The sequence below is a fragment of the Pteronotus mesoamericanus genome, unplaced genomic scaffold (genome assembly GCF_021234165.1).
Source record: "Pteronotus mesoamericanus isolate MK-2021 breed Mesoamerican mustached bat unplaced genomic scaffold, CSHL_Meso_final contig_90, whole genome shotgun sequence".
Classification (NCBI taxonomy): Eukaryota; Metazoa; Chordata; class Mammalia; order Chiroptera; family Mormoopidae; genus Pteronotus; species Pteronotus mesoamericanus.
The window spans coordinates 8396612-8418004 of record NW_026555277.1 but is presented as its reverse complement, the minus strand read 5'-3'; the positions used below and the strand labels follow the sequence as shown (position 1 = coordinate 8418004).

At 47.2% G+C, this 21393-nt stretch overlaps 1 protein-coding gene across 1 annotated transcript in view; it reads right to left on the bottom strand.

Annotated features, from left to right (window-relative positions):
* Positions 1–11053: 11053 nt before the first annotated feature.
* Positions 11054–21393, bottom strand: part of NHEJ1 (non-homologous end joining factor 1) — a 76103-nt gene continuing 65763 nt past the window's right edge. The window contains exons 6-8 of the mRNA XM_054585645.1: positions 14571–14688; positions 13891–14009; positions 11054–13439 (exon numbers count right to left, since the gene is read on the bottom strand). Coding sequence (XP_054441620.1) covers positions 13365–13439; positions 13891–14009; positions 14571–14688 — 312 coding nt within the window. The 3' untranslated portion in view covers positions 11054–13364. The remainder of the gene's footprint in view (positions 13440–13890; positions 14010–14570; positions 14689–21393) is intronic.

Below are 21393 nucleotides of genomic sequence, written 5' to 3'. Positions count from 1 at the left end.
TGATGGGTGGGCGAGTCGACCCGGGCCCTGCGGGGGCTCAGGCGTCGTGGTGGCTCCGGGGGGCTCCAGGTGGGGGCGCCATGAGCTGCGCGGCGTGGCTCAGGGCCGGCAGGACTCAGGTGCGGGGCGGGGGCCCGGGGCCCTGGCTGGTGGCGGCGAGCTGTCCCCCTCGGCGCCTCGACTCTGAGCTGCCCGGCTCGCCCGCCGCCAATAAATAGGCCGGCCCGTTTGTTTTGGCAACGCGGCGGCGGCGGGGGGCGGCGGACGGCGGGGCTGCGGGCCGCCGGGCTGGGCTGGGCTGGCCGGGCCGGCGGGTTGGCGGGCCCCGCGGTTAGCACCCCGGCCCGGCGGTCAGGCGGCTCGGGCGGAGCGGGAGCTGCTGCCGTCTGCGGCGCAGCCCGGGGCCGAGTGAGAGGGGAAATGGAAGAGATCCGGGCTCGGGCCCCGCGCAGACCGCACCCTACCCATGTCCCTGCCTCCTGTGTGCTCGACAGCGAACCTGCAGCAAGGGCAGCCCAGCCTCCTCCCCCTCGGGCGGGCGGCCCCCGGCACTAGCCAGCCCTCGTCCCGCTCGCTCCTCCGCCGCGAGTCCGCCCGCCCGCCCGCCCGCCCGCTGCCCTCGGCGCCCCCTGCACTGCCTGAGTTTGCCCTCCCCGCCCGGACGCGCCCCACCCGCCTTGGCCTCGCCTCTGGGCTCCCCGCGGCTCCGGGGTGCCCCGCCAGGCGCAAACCTCCCGGACAGGAGCTGCCACCCCCACGGCGACCGCAACCCACGGCGCGGCCGGACGCGAGAGGCGGGGGGCTGTGGCCGGACCGCACAGCCGCCTACGGTGTCCCCTGCGGGGAAGTAAACCCAAAAGACAGGAGGCCACTAGGAACCTGGTGCCCCACCCTGGCCCAGGAGACGCTCCCCCTCAGCTTGCTGGAGCTGAGCTCTGTATCAACTCAGAGCACATCCCACGGCCGGTGGGCCGCCCGCCCGGTGGGAAGCTGGGAGCGGGGCGTCCATGCTTAGAAGAATCAGTAGGGGTTTGGGGGCTGCAAACACTGTCAAAAGGAGCAAGATCAAAATTGCAAGGGGATAGGCCAAGGTGTAGAGAAGCGCAACCAAAATGGTGACGTCAGCAGATGCGGGGCTCCCCGGCTGGGCTGGCCGTCTCAAAGAGGGGCAACGCAGCTTTCAGTGGCGGGGCTCCCCAACGGGGGCCGGGGGGATTCAAAGACAGCGGCATACAGGAGCTGCTAAATGATTACTCTTTTAGTTCTACTTTACAAATTAGCAAGGACCTAGGCTATGTAGAGGTAGCTGGAGAAGTAAACATGGGTTGTGTGTGTATTTTAATACACAAGTGTGTTAAAGAAACAAAACACACCAAACTACGCATATGATTTGGTTGAGAGATATTCTACAGAGTCATTAGCAATAGAAATAAAAGGAGAGAAATTAAAAGGTTTAAAATTCTCATTACAAGAATATTAATACAACAGGTATAGTTTTATTGCTACTTACGTGCCCAGTGCATGGAAACTATTAGATATGATTATAGCAAGTATTCTACTTGCATTATTTAATTTAAACTCACAGCACCCACCCCAGTAAGTAAACAAATAAACAAACAAACCCACAACCCGAAATGAGCTACACTGTCCCCATGTTGCAAATGAAGAGTTTGAACGTCAGAGAGGATAAGCAACTTGCTCCTGACTGGGGAGCAGGGAGGAACTCCACACGGGGGTCTGGCCCCAGAGCAGATGTATTGGCCCTCTCTCTGTGCAGCGCCTGCTCATCCACTGCCGCCTGCGTTTGGGGCTGAGGTGGCTTTGCATAGATGTACTCACATTTTCTCTAGATCAGTTCTGTGAACATAAAATGTAGAACTGGGAGGAACTCAGGAGAGTGCCTAACCCCAGCACTTTGTATTACAAAAAACTGAGGCCCACAGCAGGGAATTTAGGATGGCTCTGCCAGGGGTGGGGTGGCATGTGTCGCTTGGAAACAAAATGGATTGTTTCTTTTTTTTCTCCCCCTCTGCTCATACTTCCTCCCCCCACTTCATTCATTCTCACATAAACACTTGCTTCTACTGTTAATGTGAGTCACCGATCACTCTGATGTTGCTCCTTTTCTTTGAAAGATTTCAGAATGCTTTAACTTATGTTTTCCAGGGTTCAAGGATGATCCCTGCAATATCTCCGCCCCCCACCCCTGCTCAGAATCCTGGGGCTGACCATGCAGTCAGGTCAAAACCTCTCCCAATCCAGACAAACAGGAGCTCTGCTTTGAATGAGTTCCAAGGGAGAAAATCCTCTGGGGTTCCACGGTCACCTCTCCCAGTCTTTTAGAATCATTATCTATACCCGTTCTGCCTCAAGTGTAATCTTTCTTTCTTCCTACCCTGCTAATGACAATTTGTCTCCTTTCCTTTTTCTGGCCTTAGGGACTGACGAGGGCCACTGTCCTGCTTATTATCTCATGCGTGTCCTTGGAGAGGGGTTAGATTCACTTTCAACCTCCTTTTCTCCAAGAGAAGGGCTACTTCTCTGAGATCCTCTCACAGGTTCTCTTCTATAAAGATTTATTAACATTGCCTTTCTTCTGGGGTGTGTGCTGGGAGAAGCAGATGGGGCTAACATTAACCAAATATTTTCTCTATGACAGGTGCTCTAAACACCTAGTAAATCTTCACAATAACCCTTGTACATAGTCATCATTATCCTCATTTTACAAATCTACAACTCCAGAGCTTTCTAAATAAAGTAACTCACCTGTGATCCCACAGTTAAGATTTGAACCTGGAGATTTTTTACTCCAAAGCTACATAGAGTCTTTCTTCAGGGCACAATGGTGGTTCAAGAGCTGAAGCCCCAATTTAGATCAGCCTCAGTCCAATCTCCTTCAGTAGAGGAAGGGAGAGAGGAGGGGAGAAATGAGAAGCATCATGATTTCTACAGTAGTGACCCTGGAGCACTTTCTATCCAACGGGGGCGTAAGAACACTGATCTTTTCTTGGCTGCCTGTGTTCTTAGCTGTTCAGTAAAGGAAGGGTAGCTTTTGAGTTGGGCCAGTCCATTAGATCTATCAAATAAAGTCTGGCTCTTTTTCTGGTCACTGCCAGGGTCTTGCCAGCAGGGAAACTGGAGCACTGAGGTGTCCACTCTGAAGCCACCAAAGGCCTGGGGTCTGGGCAGCAGTGACAAAACCTGATCAAGGCACTTTACATCTGAGTCCTGGGCCAGTGGGCAAAGTGACTTCTTTTCTCTCACTTTTAGAGCTCTGTGCCCCTCAGTCATCTCTATTCTGGAGAGAACAAAGTAAAATCTATCTCTCTGGATAACGTGATTAATCTTTTTGTTCACAAGAACAAGAGTGAAAGCTGGAAAAATAGGTTGGAAGGTAAGGGAGGGAGGAAAATGCACCCAGAACCTGATAATTTAACTCCTGTTTAGTAGATACCATGTTAGTATTTTCAGTCAATCTTGAATGTAACATTACAGTACAAATATATTGTGCTTATAGTGATATATTCATACATACGTATATGTATACACACACACACACACACACACACAGTGTAGGTCCATACATTTATATTGAACTAGTCTTTTTCTCCTTATCCTGTCACTTGACCAGATCCATCCTGCTCTAAATCCATGATGTGGAGCCACATCCAAACAAGTCTCAGAAATGCAGTTAGTCAAATACCTTCCAGTAGCTCTGCACCCAGCAGCTGTGGCTAGTAGAAAAAAACACTGGGCCTGGAGCTGGCAGATCTGTGCCTGAACATGGTCTTTGATACCTTCAACCTGCGTGGCCTTTGGCAAGTCACTGGACTTGTCCAAATTTTAGTTTTCTCATCTATAAAGTGAAAATATCACCTACCTCATAGGGTTGTTGAGAGGGTCAAAATACAAGCTGTAAAGTATAAATCTTACGTAAAATTCATTTTTAGTCTCTGCTGGGTCCTCTAGCGGTAGCTTCAGTTCTCTGACTCCTACCTGTCTAGCGGGGAATACGTCTGGATGCTCATATATGTGAACCCCAAGACAGTAGTGGAGATTAGGGGGCCCTACTCCTTTCTACTAGGGAGCATCTGCCTTGTGTACATCAGTGTAATAGGTACATAAGGATAGAAAATGCAAACAGAAAGGTAGAAGACAGAGTTATTGTCCTCTGGGAATTTACAATTTAAACCTAAAGATAAATCATGAAAATAAAAGGCAATTACAAAGCCATGAATGCCACTCATGAGTGACCACAGAATAATGTATTATAAACCAGTTAAGAGACAAGATGAACTGGGTCTAGAAGAATATGGAGTCAAGAAATGATCCTGTACACCTGAAACTAATATAATATTGAATGTCAAGTGTAATTGAAAATTTTTTAATTAAAAAAAAAAAGAAACAATGAGCCCGGAGTGAGATCTTTTGGGGAAAATCAGTTTTGAAGGAGGGAAAGGAATGCCTGAAAGAATGAAGAAGATCCTCAGAAAAGGGCAGTGGTCCAGGCAAAGATGATGACACTCGTAATAATAAAGAGCCAAGAGGGACAGTCTAGTAAAGGCAAGGAACCCTAATGTCAGCTGATATAACCCTCCTAAAAACCTTATGAAGTTGACGCCATTATCTTCATTTCATGAATGAGAAACTGAGGTTCAGAGCTCGTAAGTGGGGAAGTTGGAGTCGGAATCCAGGTTTTTGGACTCCTTAATAATCCAGTTTCTTGGTGAGTGATTCTTAGGACAAGCATGCTGGGTTGTTGACCTTTGTTCAAGTCACTCATTTTCTCTCTGAATCGAGGGGACTCTTCCGTTATCTTCATCTTGGGCTTTTAAGACCTCAAACTCTATTTGCCTGACCACTTCCCGAACTGGTTGGGAGCACTCTAACTTCCACTGTGGACTTTTGAAAGAGGTTAGCAACTCCACTAAATCTCCCATACGCAGACAGGGGATCATGCCCGTCTTTCAAGCCTCAGATCAGTCCGGAATGCGTTTGGACATCCAATTAGAGCCACTCAAAACTAACAATGCTTTGAAAGTTAGCTATTGATTAGAAATGGGAATGTCAAGTTACCTTTGCCCAAACAGTAAGCTCATTACAAGGCACTTCAGAGAGCTCCAAGCATTAAAGACCTAGCTTTGATGACTTTGAAAGAGGAGGAAAAGGCAGCAGAATTAGTTACAAAGAGAATGTGTGTTTCCCCCTCATGGCAGAGACTAAAGATTGTGGGAAACTCTTATAGACAGGAAGACATACATATAAATGTATTTCTGTATATGGATAATAACATGCTTACTAAATAATGGGCTTTATTTCCAGCCCAGTGTCTCTATTTGGGAAGAAATTGTTGCTTAAAGAGAACCTTGGAAAATACCAGTCCAGTGAATGTTCAGGAAAGGGGGACGGGGATATTGCTCTTTTAATGCTCAAGCGGTGCTCCTGACTTGCCGGTCAGTGTTCTGCGACTGGCACCTGCACTCTCTCACCAGCCTCTCCTGGTAGAGATAGCCCCCTAAGGATGCTGGGGATCTGTAGCCAATCAAAGAACTACACAGTCGATTGCTTTTTAATAACTTCTCTTCTCAGTTTCTGCAAAATGATAAATTCATTCTCTTATGGCTATAGCTAACAAAATGATAGGTAAGCCCCACTCTCACCTGGCAACTGGTTGCTGCAAACAACAAAGTTTACATTCATTCATATCCACGAATTTCTACACCAACTTCAAGGTACTGCTGGTGTGAGCAGATGTATTTGTGTGCGTGTGTGAAAGAATCTCTCTTCATGTATTCAGTCAACAACTATTTTTGAGCACCTACTAAGTGCCAGGCACTGTTCTGGATGCTTGGGATGTGAGAGAACAACAAAAACAAGACCCAAGGTTCCTGCTCCTGTGGAGCTTTATTCTAGCGGGGAAGTAGTGGGGAGACAATTAAACATAAATATAAAAATAAGTAAAATGTATAATGCGTTAGAAGGGAATAAGGAAGGACTATGAGCACAACACATAAATGGGGTTAAAGTGCTGGGCACGCAGCCAGCTTGTGGGGAGAGGGTGCAAGGTCTGGAGGCGGGTGGTTCTGCTAGGCGGCGTGGTCCGTGGAGGCCTCAGTGAGAAGGTGCGACTTAATCCAAGACCTGAAGAGGTGAGGGCTCCAGCTAAGTGGAGAACGAGGGGAAGAGCATTCTACCAGGGAGAACCGCATAGAGAGAGCGAAGGCTCTGAAGTGCTTGCATATTAGAGAAATAGCAAGGAGGTCAAAGATGGAGCTATGGGGGTGGCGGAATAGAGTGAGTAAACTTGACTTTCTACTTACTGATCATGAGGGTGTTTTTCAAACTTTTCATAAAGCTCAGAGTGAAGATAATGTGCCCTTTGAAGAAATGTATGTATTGACATGTAAATATGGACAGAACATAGTTAAACAAAAGTAAAAGCAGATAACAAAATCGCATTTATACATGAGATTCTTTTTAACAACAAACAAAGATATATATAGTCATGGCTCTCACTTTGGACCTCATACACTTGAAAAATTTTTAGGAAAAAATCCATCTTTTAATATCATCATTGGATTGTAGGTTTCTTGAAAGCAAGAGCTCTGTCTTTGTGGCCATACATAATGTATACATTTACATATGTATGTAGCATAATGCCTATTGGGGTGCTAGTAAGATATTTTATACACAGACACACACACATAAAATGAGTTGAGTAAATGCATTTTTACTGTTTCTTGTTGAATATGCATTTTTCCATCTCATTCCCAACATATTTCCTACAAAACTCTGCCATTCCTTTGAATTCCTTTCTATGACCTGGGATTTTCCTGTTGAACTTTCCCATTGGCAGTTCCAGTCTAAGTATAGATAGCATAACGTTTAACCAACCAGTTCAGCTTCTTCATCTACCCTTTTGGTCAGGAATATGGCCCATTCTCTGAAGCATCTACTGGGGATCATTCTTATTGAGTTTCCCCACTAGTAATTCAAGTTGCTTAACTGTTTAAATGTTTTCCATCATCTTCAGATGATTTCGATATCAGTTTCCTACTTGCTACAATTCCATTTGATGACTGACATTACATTGGTTTTGGAATTCCTATCCTGAAGCATACATATACTCTTTAGAGTCTCAATTCCAGAACCTGTATTCCAGATGTCTCTCTGGTGGAAAGCTCAGCTCTCACCAAGCAGTCCCAACTTCAAAATGGCTTTGACGAATGACCCACAGGAACCATGTCAGTCCCTTAATTGTCACATGGCACCCTAGGTGAGAAACATCAAGTGCTCTTTATTGTTCCTTCATCCCCACCCTCTATGAACAGACTGAGTAAATATAGTTTCATTTGGCACAGTTCTGCTATTTCATTGTTCAAATACTAAAAATGCACATACACTTTGACCATTCAATAGCGCATGGTGCTGGAGCTGGGGCCTCACTGTGCTTCACCTCATTGACTGGTGACACGGTGTGGCTGCAATTTCTGTTCAGTGCCTCTGGGATACATGACTGCCCAGTACAAACTCGAAGTTGGCCACTTCCCGAGCCGGATGCCCCGATGTCTGCAAGGGGAATGTCTTCTGCCTTTTGCTGAATGTATCACCATGTTCATTTTCCTCTTTAGCATCATCCAGACACTGCATCCTTTTTTTTGATTCACAATGTCATTGTAGAGCGTATCTGCTCCCTCTATGCCACTATTCTAATCATGTAAACTACCCTGCCACGTTTAATTCGGACTCACTGTAGAGAGCAACATAATGGACAGTGCCACTACCAGAAAACCCCGCCAGTGAAGGTGTCCATATCACCTTCATACACTGTCGGAGTATTATTAGTAGTATTTATATTGCTGTTATATCAGATTACTAATCACTCAGAACATTTTTTTTGCCAGCTCCCCTTCTCCCAACCAGTGCCTTCCTGTGTCTCCCAGATGTGACATAGGACAAAAACTGGCATTGCTTTGTGCCCTGGGAGCATCAGGCAGCCATAATAAATACAGCTGAGAGTCTCTCCTTCTGATCTGGCCGCAGTTTCCTTCTGTCTTGAATGAGGGGTCTCTTTACCCAGAAGTACTGCTCTTGACTCCTGAACACAGCTCTGACCCCGAGGGGCTTCCCCGCCAACTCCAACTCCTTTCACCACCCCCTGCTCATCCCTCAAGGCCCAGGGTGGGAGGGGAAAGGCAGGATAGACTGCCAGTCAGGAGGATTACCCTTCCCCTACTCCATTCTCCCTTCCCCTGTCACCGATTTCTGACCGCTGTCGATCCTATCAGGGGTCCATAAAGCGAGGAGGACTCTGGCCCGGGAGAGGGGGGTAGGGGTTAGGCAAACAGGCCAGGGAGGCAGTTGGTTGAAATTTAACCACAATATTCTTGGTCTCTATTGTTTTGAGTGAGGCCCAATATTTCCACAGCAGGATTATAGGATCTGATTAACCATGTTAGACAACAATGCCGAGCTGGGATGGGCTTCCCCTTCCAGCTGCCAATATGAAAAAGTAAATACAACACCCAGATTTCAGAAGGGACTCCAAGCAGCCCCGGAGTCCTAGTCCCCAATTCTACCCCTGCTAATGTTTTTGACCTCAGAGTGAGGGGAGGAAGAGTGTGGTACTGCATGCTCCTTTAACTCCTGGCCCTTGGCCCAGCAGGACGAGTAATCCGGGCACAATCTTCCCAGGTGAGTCAATGGCTGTGTGCTCCCCACACCCTGGAGTTCTTCCAATGCCTCTTCCGGGTTCCCCTAGGCTGGCCAGGTCCCCAGGAACCCATGGGAGTTAGGTGAGGAGAGGCGAGCACTCATTTAAAGGATCCAGGAGTGTGGGGAAGCAGAGCGACACCTGTTGTGCTCCAGAACAGGGAAACTGAGTGCAGGAAGGACTTAACAGCTCAGAAGAACAAGTGAGCCTTTGCTAGAATGCTTTGGAGCTACCTAATGACTTCCTGTGCACCAGGGTAGAGACGTGAGACCCCAGGATTGAGGGGAAGGATAAAAAGCCACCAGAGCAAAGTCTTGGGAGGTGAGAAAGTCTTCCTTGAAGGGTCTGGGATGAAAGATGGAGGGTAGATGGGCTTGTAGTTTCTCAAGTAGAAAGGGATGCCCTCAGATCCCTTTCCCTGACACACAGGCACTTTGTACCCTCCCACTTACGGAGGCATCTTCAGAGGCCCTATCCAAGAGAACATGAAAGAAAAATAGGGTAGTAGGAACCTTCAACAGGAATCCCAGGAGCAGCTCCCAGGAGGTCATAGCATCTAGGAGAAACCCTCGCTCCCGAGCCTTCTCCTCTGGCATTAACCTCTGTATCTAAGTGCCTGGCATAATCAATTTTGTGAGCCCATAGGGTTACTGATGTTGCTCACGGGGGCTAGGAACCACAGGTCTTGAGCTCTGAGTGTGGTGGCTTCCTTGCAGTATGTCACTTACTCCTTTTGAATAGTTTCTTCTTCAGGAAAATTCCAAGACAGAAAAACATTAGAGCAGCTTCGAAAAGCTCCTGATTATATCAAGACCCAGTTAACATAAGGTGGGCCCTTTGGTTGTGTAATACCTCCACGGTGATAGTTTCTGAGTTAGGGTTATAAACTGACCTTGTTCCCAAGGAGTGTAATTTAATGTAAGAATGAAAACAAAAAGCAATAAAAACATGTATATAAACATGGATTACATTCATAACACAAACAGTGAGGGGTGAGCAGAGCAGATGAAGGGAGCTTCCCGCATCACGAGGAAAGGTCATGAAGTGGTTATTAGGCTCCCTCTATCCTGTTTGGAGCAAATCTCTCCAGTTCTGTCAATAGGAGAAAATGAGGGACATCATAATTGGAGAGAAGAAAATGCCCCAGTGACAATGTCAAGGATGAGATTGGAGCAGGACCAGGAGAAGAGGCACCTTTTCCATTCCCACTCCTTCCGCCATCTTTGCACTGGGGACAACACACGGGGCTCCTGCTCGTCTCCAGAGGGCCAGCGCAAAGGAGGGGGGACGGCTTCGGAAAAGGGGAGGTTTAAGTGAATAGGAAGGCAGCAAAACAAAAGGGAGTTCACATGCACCACAAGAAAAAATTAGGAAGCAGGAGGACTAAGTATGCAGGAGACTTGAGTGCCCCACTGCAGGGGACCTGCATCAGACCCGGAAGGCCTCTTGATTTGACAGGGACAGATTCCTTCCAGCTCCAGAGCGGAAGAGCACCGATTTCACTGTTTGCCACCTGACACCCTAAGAATTCCAGGACAAGCTCCTCGGGATACAGCGTGAGGATGAAAACTAGACGTTCCTTCCTCCTTTCTCAATAACTTGACTATCCTTCGGAAACGCTCCTTGATCTGGGAGGCTGGCTGGCTGGGACAGGGGGAAAGAGGGTGGCCCTAGTGGGATTTTCCAGGACCCGGCCTGGGCTCTGCCCTCAAGGGCTGCTGGGAAAGCCCTCTGCGAGGCCTGAGGAAAGGAGGTGCTGCCCAGCTGGAGTGCTAAGGGATGAAGATTTCCCTTCCAGCCAAGAGCTGGCCAGCCCTGGCTGGCTGTGGGGGAGGGGAGAGCCAGCCAGCCAGGCCAAGAAGGCCTTGCAGCCTAGGTGGCGCTATTTCTCTACTTTTTAGGTCAGGTTCCTGCAGGAACTTCCTCGAGGTCTCTAGTCCTGCTCCTGGTTTGCTGGCTTGCTCGTGTAAACCACCTTATATTATTTTTTTTTCTAAAAATACTCCAAAGCAATTGAAAGAGTCCCTTCTCCCACCAGCCAGCCCTGGCCCCAACCCCGGCCCCGGGGAGCGGGCGGGTAGGCGGGGAGGTGGGCCACTGCTTTATTAAACACAGGGAAAACTAATATTTACGGAATAAAATTTATGGAGCAGCCACGAGAATTCGACCCTTTTATGTGCATGCGGAGTGGGGGTTGGGCCAGGCTGGGGGCCTCAGGGAGGGGCCCAAACCAGGGGGCAGGGCTGGAATACAGCCTGGTTAGGCCAATTTGTCAAGGCAGGGATTTCCCTGGAGTTGCCCCAGGAAGAAAGATTCTCAACCACCACCCCTAGGTTTGGGGGGTAAGAGCTTCAGGGCAAGAGTGCCTGAGGCAGGGCCTCTGGAAGCAATGTTTACAGAAGGATGTGTTTGGGCAATATCCCCATGGAGACAGCGACCTTTGGGGATAAAGTGGGCGGACGGAGAGGTCATTAGGCATATTCTTATTGAACCTTTTTTAAAAGTACACATTCTTTTGAGAACATGAAAAAAGTATGCTCTTAGGGTTTTACTCATAATTTGGGGGGATTCAGAAACCCCTGATCCCCCTATGATTACAAATGCCTGCTCTGGAGACTGCTCTTAAGAGGGATTATCCAGATAAAGAACCCATACTTTCTCCCAGCTTGCTGGGAAAGACTTTTCCATTTCCTAGGCGGTCTCCTATCTTGTAGATCCTGAAATCTGGTTATCTAAATTATGCCAAAAAGGAACTAATGAACAAAATGAGCCATCTATAGATTGTTTTTACTTGGCTCCCAAATCACTTCAATGACAGTCACCGCCATGGGGTGCGTGCACCCTGAGACACTGGGGTCTGGCGGTAAAGAAAGGCATCAGCAGCAACTGGTATGAGCCCGCCTGGAGCTCTCAGACTCTGCCAGCGGGTAAAGACAGGAGGTAAACCCGGAGTCCTTCAAGTTTCCTGCCTTGAGGAGCAACGAGAAGTGGAACATTCTATTGAAAGTAGGCAGGGTCCCAGGAGAAGGATGTTACAGTAAGACAGGAAAGAAGGACCTGACAACCTTCCTGGGAAACGTTTTCAGTAATGTACAGAATGATGAATTCAGCTGTCCGGGTTCAAATTCTGGCTGTTACTCATCAGCTGCGTGACCTTTGATAAGCCACTTAATCTCTTCGAGACTCCATTTCCTAGTAGGTTAACAGTATCTTCCTTGTATGATGTTGCGAGGATTCAATGTCAGAGTCTTATTAATCTGGTATACATTAGCAGCTCAATAAATATTATTATTATTGTTGCTCTCTTTATAATCGTTATTATTTTATTATTGCTTGGACTGTCCGCTCTCCTATGATTTGACATAGGATGGAAATACCAGTCCCATCTGGAGAGGATATGAGGGTGCGGAGGCATTTGACCATCCCTTGTAAATAAACTCGTAAAGGCCTCTGTGGATTCTGCCCCTGACCCCTTCTCCTACCTAACAGCTCCCAGTTAACATCTGAGTTCTGCCTTTCTTACCATCTCTGCAAGGTAAAGTTTCATATGGTTCACCCGTATAGGAAAACCTAACAGAGAAGGCCAAGGGACTTCGCCAATCCTGGTCTGCTAAAATCTTGCCAGATCTGTCCAAAGAGTTGACTTTCTAAAAGTCTAAGATCCTGCCTATCTCATACAGCCTTAATATTTTTTTCTTGCTAAGCACTATTCATTCTATAGGTCAATTATGTTTTCCCACGGAACTCCTGTGGCCATTTCCTGTTCCCTGTCATCCTATCTTCCCTAGTTCTTCTAGTTACTAGGTTATTTGAGGTGGAATGAAGGATGGGAAGGTAAAATTCCTTTTTCTCTCACTCCAGTGGGAAAGTGGCTTGGCCCTACTATTCAAAGTGCTTTGTAATTTTAATCCCATGTTGTGGCTTAACCTGTTGTCTATGCCTTGGACACAGACCCTCCACCCCCCTAAAAAAAACCCCACATCAACTGGGCAAAGGAGAGCACAAGCCATCTGCTCTGTCTTGTGCCCACCTTAGAGAGTTCTCAAGATTAAAGTTCCCAGGTGGAGGTTTAGCACATCCACAGGAGAGATGCATAAGAAGTACCTGAAGGGCTGGACTGAAGGTCTAGACTTTATCCCGAGACAATAGTGGGGTGGGATCCAGTAAAGTGAAGTGGGCAATGGGTTCCACAGAATGAGTAAGCAGGGGAGTGGGAGTGGTTTTTATTCCATGCTAAAGAGAGAAGTGGCTCTCTGAGGAGCACCCGGAACTGGCTTAGGGGACTCTTGAGAAAGATAGGCAAGGCTTCCTAAGCATGCTGTGCCTTTCTGCTGACTTGTCCTATATACCTGAAGTCCACGGTAGGGCTCTGGGTCTAGAGAACCTCCACCAAAAAAGAGGAGGGTATGGCATTCCCAGAGACCGGCTTCCATTCGGATAGAGAAGGCCAGTGCCCGATGGGTTGGAGCCAAGATTCCCTCATTTCATAGTACCCATTCAGGCGGCCTTCAGCGACCTTGAGGAACTTCGGTGACCTTGCCTCTGACCACAATACTGTGTCAGAGACACTGCTGCCACAGGAGCTCCTTTCTAGGCGGCACTCGGAAACCTCTCCCCAAGTCCATCCTCAGCAGCTGGGAGAGTGGGCAGTTTAACTGAAGAGCCCCCTTAGCTTCTTCCTCTTGACTTTGGACAGCTGAGGTCTCTGCGCAGGGCATGAAGTATCCTAGGGACAAAAGAAACCCAAATTAATAGGGGGTTTGAACACGTCCACTTCATTTAAGAAAGGAACTTCCTCCCGTGGCCCTGGTTTGGATGAGGCCTTCTTGAAGTGGCCAACACAGTGTTTTGGAGTTTATATCAGGCAGAGAATGTGATATAAGACCCTATGCAAGAGGCAAACATATCCTTTCTCCCCCAGGGAATGACCACACAGACCGTCGCTGGAGGTGGGATGAGGTAGAAACGAAGTCCAGGTCCACCATTCAGTATAAGAACTGCAGAGAGGAGATATAGAAAACTCTCGACCTAGAAAGCCACCATTTGGGAGCCTGGTGACAAATATCTGCCAATATTATTAAGACAACAGCAACCAGGTAGCAATGCCAGGGACCGTGGGCTTGGGGGCTATAGGCGTGGACTGTAGAACACCAGCCAGGAAGCTGCCCGTGACTCACCGTGGGCTCTTCGTCAGGCACTGGGAGGGATGATGCTGAGGAATCCAGCTCTTCTGGCTGGTTCAGAAGGTGACTATCAGTTCCTTGTGGGGAGGCACTGCTTGAGGTCTGAGGATCTCCTGGAGTCAGAAAGATCAAGGGAAGATAGAGATAAATGCCTTCTTACCAGGAAGATGTTAGAACTTACCGAGCATTCTGACGCAAAGGCTAGGTTGGTACTAAATACATAAACAGACAGGAGTAGCCACAAATCCACCTTCCAGCTGACTTTTGAAAAGCCCTGTTTCTACTATGAAGATTGCCCAGGTCCACTTTTACCGGGTAGGAAGAGAGCTTCCCTGACTCCAAAGAGCCCACTGTTCTTCTCCACATTTCCTGACATGTCTCAGGTAGGACGTTCATCTTTCTCCTGGTTCTCTTACTAATTCTCCTAAGTGCATACATCAGTTAAATAGAACTTCCCGCAATGATGGAAATGCTCTCTATCTCTTCTGTCCATCTCGGTAGCCTCTAGCAGCGGCTGAGCACTTGAAATGCGGTTAGAGCAAATGAGGGAATCCAATTTTCATTTCATTTAATTTTTATTGATTTAAACTTAAATAGTCACAAGTGGCTAGAGCTACCGCAAACCTAGACCCTAACTCTAACTCCAGGAGACCAAGCCCCTCTGAGCTCCTCACCAGTGTCTGGATGCTCCTGTCTCACTTGGACCTCTTGTCTGGTGACTGCCGTATACAGGTGTTGTAGATTCACGACAAAGGGTCTTCCGTCACCAACACTGCATGCCTCTGGTAGTTTCTATAGGAGAGAGGAGATGCTGTCGTTGGTCACACTGTATTGCCAGAGAAAAGGGACTTGATATTCCACTGGCAGGAACAGCATCAACCCCAAATGAATTTATATATAGCAGTCAGATCACATAGAAGGTGCCCATATCCACGCTTGTTGGGACCGATACAAAGACCTCTTGGTGAGTCTCCTCTGACAGGCAATTTCCAAATGGGTGTCTTTATTTCCCCCAATGCTTAGGTCTATTATGTTCTCCCATGAACACTCCATAGGTCTCTGGGCTCTTTCTTCTAAGGGGATGATATCAGGAAATCATTGTCCCTGAGCTGTACAGATTACTGTTTTAATTAAATTCACTCCTAAAACTCCATACTAGAGAGAAAAAAGGATGAACGATGAGGTCCAGGATAGGGGAGTGAGCGCGACATGGGAGTGACAGGCTGAGGGACAAGAAGAAGTATGGGGTTGTGATGTTCAGTCAGGGGAAATGGGAGAAATGAAGTTTGCAAAGCTTTGGAGGCTCACCTGACACCTGACAGTGCCTACTGCGATGCCGCTGCGCTCCATTATCGTCCATGAACCGAATTCACAGGGGAAGGTGTCTCCCCTCAGGGGAGTGAAAATGGGCTCTTGCTGGGTGAAAAAAATCTTATTCTTTTAAAGTATAAAGCACAGAGATATATATCTGTGCTGTATATATATATGTATGTATAATTTTGGTATATTTTTAATATTAAAATTTCCTGAGGGGGGTGATTAGGAAAAAAAAAGTTAAAAGGTTCCTCAGGGAAGTGATAATAAAATAAAAGTTGAGAAGCACTGTTATAATCACATTATATTTGTTTCCTTCAATATAGAATGAAATGCATGGATTTTTATTCACAGCAAAATGCTTTGCCTAGCTCAACTTGCCTTCATTGGCTGAACTGAGGTGAAGCAATGTTGAAGACTGAAGAAAGTGCAATAAAAATGAGATGAAAGAGCATGATATGCAATGTTCCCAAACTTGGCTGCACTTCCTAATCTTGGACAGGACCCAGAACTACTTCATCTGTCCCTATGCATGCAAATCATTATGGTTCCCAGCCAAGTGAGCAGGTCTCAAGGAAGTCATACCAGCAGCTCATGTGGGAACCAACCCAAGAATCCTGGATTGGTCCATATTGCTTGTCAAGGGCACTTCTTCTGGGCTGTAAGGGCATTCATTTCTGAAAACCCACTGAGGGAGAAGGATACAAGAGAGAAAGCGGGAGAAGCAGTGAAGGAGCTGCTGAACCACAGTCAAGATTATACATTTACCTTTCCTGGAGCAAGGTGGTAGCTGAAAAAACTTGGCGATCCCAGGAAATGAAACTTACATTTCTGTTCTAACCCGATTCCCCCCATAGAGATTATACCACTCTCGGACTTCCACTGGAAACCACAGACAATGAATCAGAAGCCCCGAGCACAAACTTTCCTTCTAGCCACTAATCACACCAGGAGTAAAACAGCTCTCTTCGGCTGCATTACCTGAGGAAGGAAGCCAACAGGGAAGCCCAGCCATTAGGCCCCACGCCTCCACCTGACCTCGCTTCCCTTCCGGGTTCAACTCTCCAATTCCCAAGCCACCTCCTCCCCTAGAAGGTCCTCTCCTCCGCAGCCAGAGAGCCCTGCCAGTGGAGGGGCCGACAGCTGTTCCCCTTCCTTCTAGCTCGTGTCTCTAAGATCTCCCTTCACTCTGCTCGAGAGATGTGGCCTCTGCTGCATCATCCATGCGCAGCTGGGCCGGCACCGTCCTTGCACAAATGGGCCAGGCCAGGGCCAGGCCGTCCCGGTCCCCGCCTCCTGCTCTTTCTAGAGAACGAGACAGACTCATCAGTTTTCCAGGGGGATCTGTAGCAGGGTCATGTACTTAGTCTCAAAATGAAGTGACAGAACTGAAAGGCCACTAAAGCCAGTGCCCTCCGGGACCTGAGAACAAATCTAGAGCCTATATATCTGCCCTCCCTCTATCTTTCCCCTCCTCAGAGAGAGCTGGTCCTATAGTTGCTGCCAAAGGTTTTTCTACCTGCGTATATACTCTCAGGAAAGTACTAGGAAAAGAATATAGGTCCATTTGCTGATGTTTACTATGTGCTAGACACTGTCCTAAGTATTTACTGGATTAACCTATTTTTGTCTTAGTCACTGCTATTTCCTTGGCACCTAGAACAATCTGGCCCACAGTAGGAGAGCAATAACTATTTGTGAATGAATGAACATGGTGGCAATAGTATGACCCCATTTCCCTGAGGAAGTCACAGCTAGTAAGTGGTAAAACAGGATTAGAATCCAAACAGTCTGGCTTCAGGGCCCACAAATATTATGACTACCCTGTTTACTTCTCTGAACAGCAGAATTTTAGTCAGAAGGGCAATACAGCCTTTCCCAGGATCCCGGCCCTCAGTCCCTCACATCGCAGATCATCTGCATATATTCCCATCCAACCCAGGAACAAGCTCCCTTGGGTGACAAAAAAAAGTGAACAGATACACAAGGGGCAGCTGGCTCTACCCGGCAGCCTCAGGGGCTGAGAGGGCATACCCTTAGTCTTATTCTAGCCATTCCCTGCCATCACTGATTCCTTGGGTGCCAGCCGCAGGCTATGCTGGGAAAGAGAGAAGGAGAGGCCTGGGCCTGGGAAGGAGAGGTTTTAGCTCCCTGCCCAGGACAATGGTGGGGGCCAGCTGGGGCAGGTGGCGGAGATCAAAGGGAGAATGCTGGAGTCAGGACTAAGAAAAGCAAATAGCAGGGCCCCCTGCTATAAGTATGACCGAGCCAGGAGCAAGGTGTACCAGCCACAAAGCGGGTCACTGCCCAGAGTGGGGAGGGGAAGAATACTGTGTAATGTGTTCTACTGTATAATGTGTTCATCTGATTAACCCAGAATCAATTCTGCTCAGCAAAAAGGCTGAGATCCTACCATGTGCCAAGCCCTACAGGCTTGGGGGCGGGGAAATGGATGCGTCAGTCCTTCCCTCCCCAGAATGGGAGCAAGTCTGCATCCCTGCCTCAAAGGGAGATAGGAAGATATATATAAATATGTATATTTTCAAGTGTTATACTCTTGTACAACAGAATTACAAACAAAGGGTAATAGGGACTAAGAGAAGAAGAGAGGGACGAATTTTGACTGGGAGTCCTCAAAAAGTTTTGGAGGTGGTGACATCAAGTTAAGCCTTGCAAGGTCAGACTTTGAATGGAAGTCTCTGAGGCAGGCAGGCAGATGTGAAAATAGAGGAGGTACAGATGTATCTCATGGGAAATGAAACTAGGAGGCTGAATTCATATCCACCAAATTGCAAAGGACTTCATATTCCAAATTAGGGATATGCCTGCGGGAATTGCCTTTTGTTTCACAAAGCGGCTTCCCGACAGTACAATTGCTTGCCAAGGCTTCCTTGGCTCCACTGATACAATGAGGAGGAATCAGAAACTTCCTCTAGGTTTCCCTTTTTAGTTTTTCTGCTGCACTTACGTAAATTCTTTCAGTACATCTATACTGCTTACTGCTGGTACTGTGACGTTTCAATAGTCGCAATAGCTATGTTACTCTCCTGTCCCCAAGAGCTATTTTATTCTCCCATCTCCAATCCACGAGGACCTCAGCTCCTGCTATACAGCCATGTTAAGGAGGCCTAAGAAGACCAAAGTTACAGAAATCCTACAGGGCATTTTATTTCCCCTCTTGTCCCTATCGCAGCCCCCCTTGGCTCCAAGGGTGCACACTCCCCCTCAGCAATAACTGCCATCTCCCTCAGGTCTGAAATTCACTCCCCCACCGAGCAATAAGGTGTCTGATCCCACCCCCACCCCCATCTCATCTCTCCTTTCCTCTGGGGCTCTTTCAGAAACGAAACCTTTAGGATTCTGGGGAAGGCAAGGCTGGACCCCGATACACTGCTCACGCTGCTCAGTATGTGCCCACAGGCTGGGGATGCAGATTTAAAAGAAAAGGGGGGAAATGAGCGAACTGGAGCTCCCCACATGGGCCTGGAGCAGGTCTTTGGTGCTGGTACCAGCCCCAGAAGCTGGCACAGCCCCAAGGCTCTGACACTGACTATCACAACGTCACAACCGCAGGGCAGGACCCCCCGACACGTGACTTCCTAAGGGTAAGAACTCCTCTCCTACCTCTTGCAACCTGCTAACCTGGGCTGGTACTGGATACAAGCTTCCTTCCTAGGGAGCCCCTGTGTTAGTTTAGGAAATTGACATCAGCTCCCACTAGGGTTAAGAGCACATTGGAAAACTCTTCTACGGTCTCAAATTACCAAAGGGTGACCAAGATAAATAGAAGGGAACAAGAAAAATGGTTTAGGAAGGAAATTCTACAGAGAAAGGCTCTTCAAGAAATAGAACGCTTGCTCCCCACCCCCAATTCATCCATCCACCAAATATTTATAGACCACCTACAGTGTTCAGGGTGATTTAGATGCTGGGGATATAGTACATTGAACAGAAGAGCCAAAATCCCCTGCCCTCTTGAAGTTTATCTTCTAGAGAGGGGAGATCAAGGTGGGGCTAATGCCAAGGAGGAAAATAAATCAGCGCAGGCATTATGGCACAGGGGCAGGAGTGTGTGACCACTTCAAATAGAGGTTAAAGAAGCCTCATTGAGAAGGTGACATTTTTTAAATTTTGTTTTTCAATAGCAGTTTGCATTCAGCCTTATTTGGTATTAGTTTCAGGTGTACAGGTGACATTTTGAAAAGAGCTCAATGGAAGTGAGAGAATGAGCCATGTACCTGGGTCAAGTGACCAGATTCCTAGTTTGCCTGGGTCTAGTCCTGGTTTATCCTTATTGTTTGTTAACAGAGCTCCCTTTCACTCTTATAACTGTCCCCATTTGGAGAATAAATTAGATGGTCACTCTATATCAGACACACGGTATCCACATGTGTCTGTGTTTATTTGAAATGGTGAGATAATGAAGTATATCAGCCTTTATCCCTGTAAGAATGAAATTACCTGGTTTCCATTTTAAAAGGATCACTTTGAGTGTAGTGGGACAAGAGAAGAAGCGGGCAGATCTGCTACGAGGCTGCTACCATAACCAGGTGGGAGGTGCTGGTAGCTGGAGTCTAGGAGGTAGCAGGGAAGGTGGTGGGAAGCGATCAGACTCTGATACATTTGAAGGTACGACCAGCAGGATTTGCTGATAAACTGGGTGTAGGACATGGGAGGAGTCAAGGATAGCACCACTCCAGGGGATAAAGTAGATGTTACAGAGGAATAATCCAGAGACCTAGAATAAAATCCTTAAATCAAAGAGAACAGGCCCTGAAATCACGCCTGGGGCCACAACATAGATCCAATTTTGGTAGTAAAAGAGTGAGTCAGAAGGAAAGGTGAACCCAAGGCCAAGGGAAGTATAAAGGTTTAAAAAGAGAAAGCTGAAAGTGGCTTCTCACTCAAAGAGAAAGAAGCAAGAATATACAGCAATTAGGAAAAAAATTCTTAGGGGAAAATAAAAGAGAGAAGTAAAAACAAGCTCTGAAAATTTTTTTTAAAAAATTGAATGTCAACTGTAATAAAAAATAAAATATTTAAGAAAAAAAACAACAAGCTTTGAGTTCTGCCTCTAGAGTCTCAAAGACTTGGATTTGTACCTAAGGTTTTTGGTCTTCTATTTGTTAGCTGTGACATTTTGGGTAAGTTATTACATTTAATCAACATCTTATTTTGAGAGAGAGAGGAGAGGAGAGAGAAAAAAAGGAAGAGGGAGGAAGGGGGGAGGGAAGGGAGGAGGGGAGCGGAAGGAGGGAAGGCAGAGCTAAATATGGTGGGGGTTAGACTAACAACATTGACATCATAGAGTCTGTGAAAGAATTAGATGAAGGTAGAGTATGTGCTCAAGATATGCACCCATTCCCTTTGCCAGGCTCATAGAGACTTCTTGCCTGGCCCCAGTCCAGTGCCAAGGAGACTCAAGAAATACTCTAATGCTATAGTGTACAGAGAAGCCAGGGTCTGACCCAATCATTAACCCCTCCCCACTGCACCTCAAAGCATGTGACCTCCTAACAATTCAGTGACTAGTCAAAGTCCAGAGCAGGGAGATAACCTGTGGGTAGTTCACTGTCTACCATCGCCAAGCTAGCCTACTCCTCAGTCTTAGGTGAGGACCAAGGCCACATGGCTTTAGTATCGGAAGGTCCTGCTTTTAAATCCTGGCTTTTCCAGTTAGCAGTTATGTTACTAATATCTTTTTGCTTCTGTTCTCTCATCAGAAAAATGAGAAGACCAATAGGTACTTTTACGAGACCGGCAGAAGGATTATACTGGTTAGTATCTGCAAAGGTTGCCTCCTCAGTATATGTACATTATGCCTCCTTACCTCCCCCAAACTGCCCTTTTTGCTTCTCAAAGATCCCCTTGATTCTCCCCATATTGAGGACCCACCTAAAGGACCCAAGTTTCACTTTCATTCTCCTTATCCTTTTTGGAGAGAGAGGGAGGAATAACAGAAAAGCTAGCCCCTCCTGAAGCACACAAAGCACAAACAGCTTGCTCCCCAAACAGCTGCAGCAGAAGTACTCCACGTAGCCTAACATGCTTCAATGGGGAACCCTTTCTTGCCACCATTCCCTGCTCCCTAATGTGGTTTGTGCAAGAGATTCTGTTGTGGTATTTCCATTGTAAATAAGGACCATTTGGAAAGTAGAAAAACATAACCTGCAGGTATGTCAT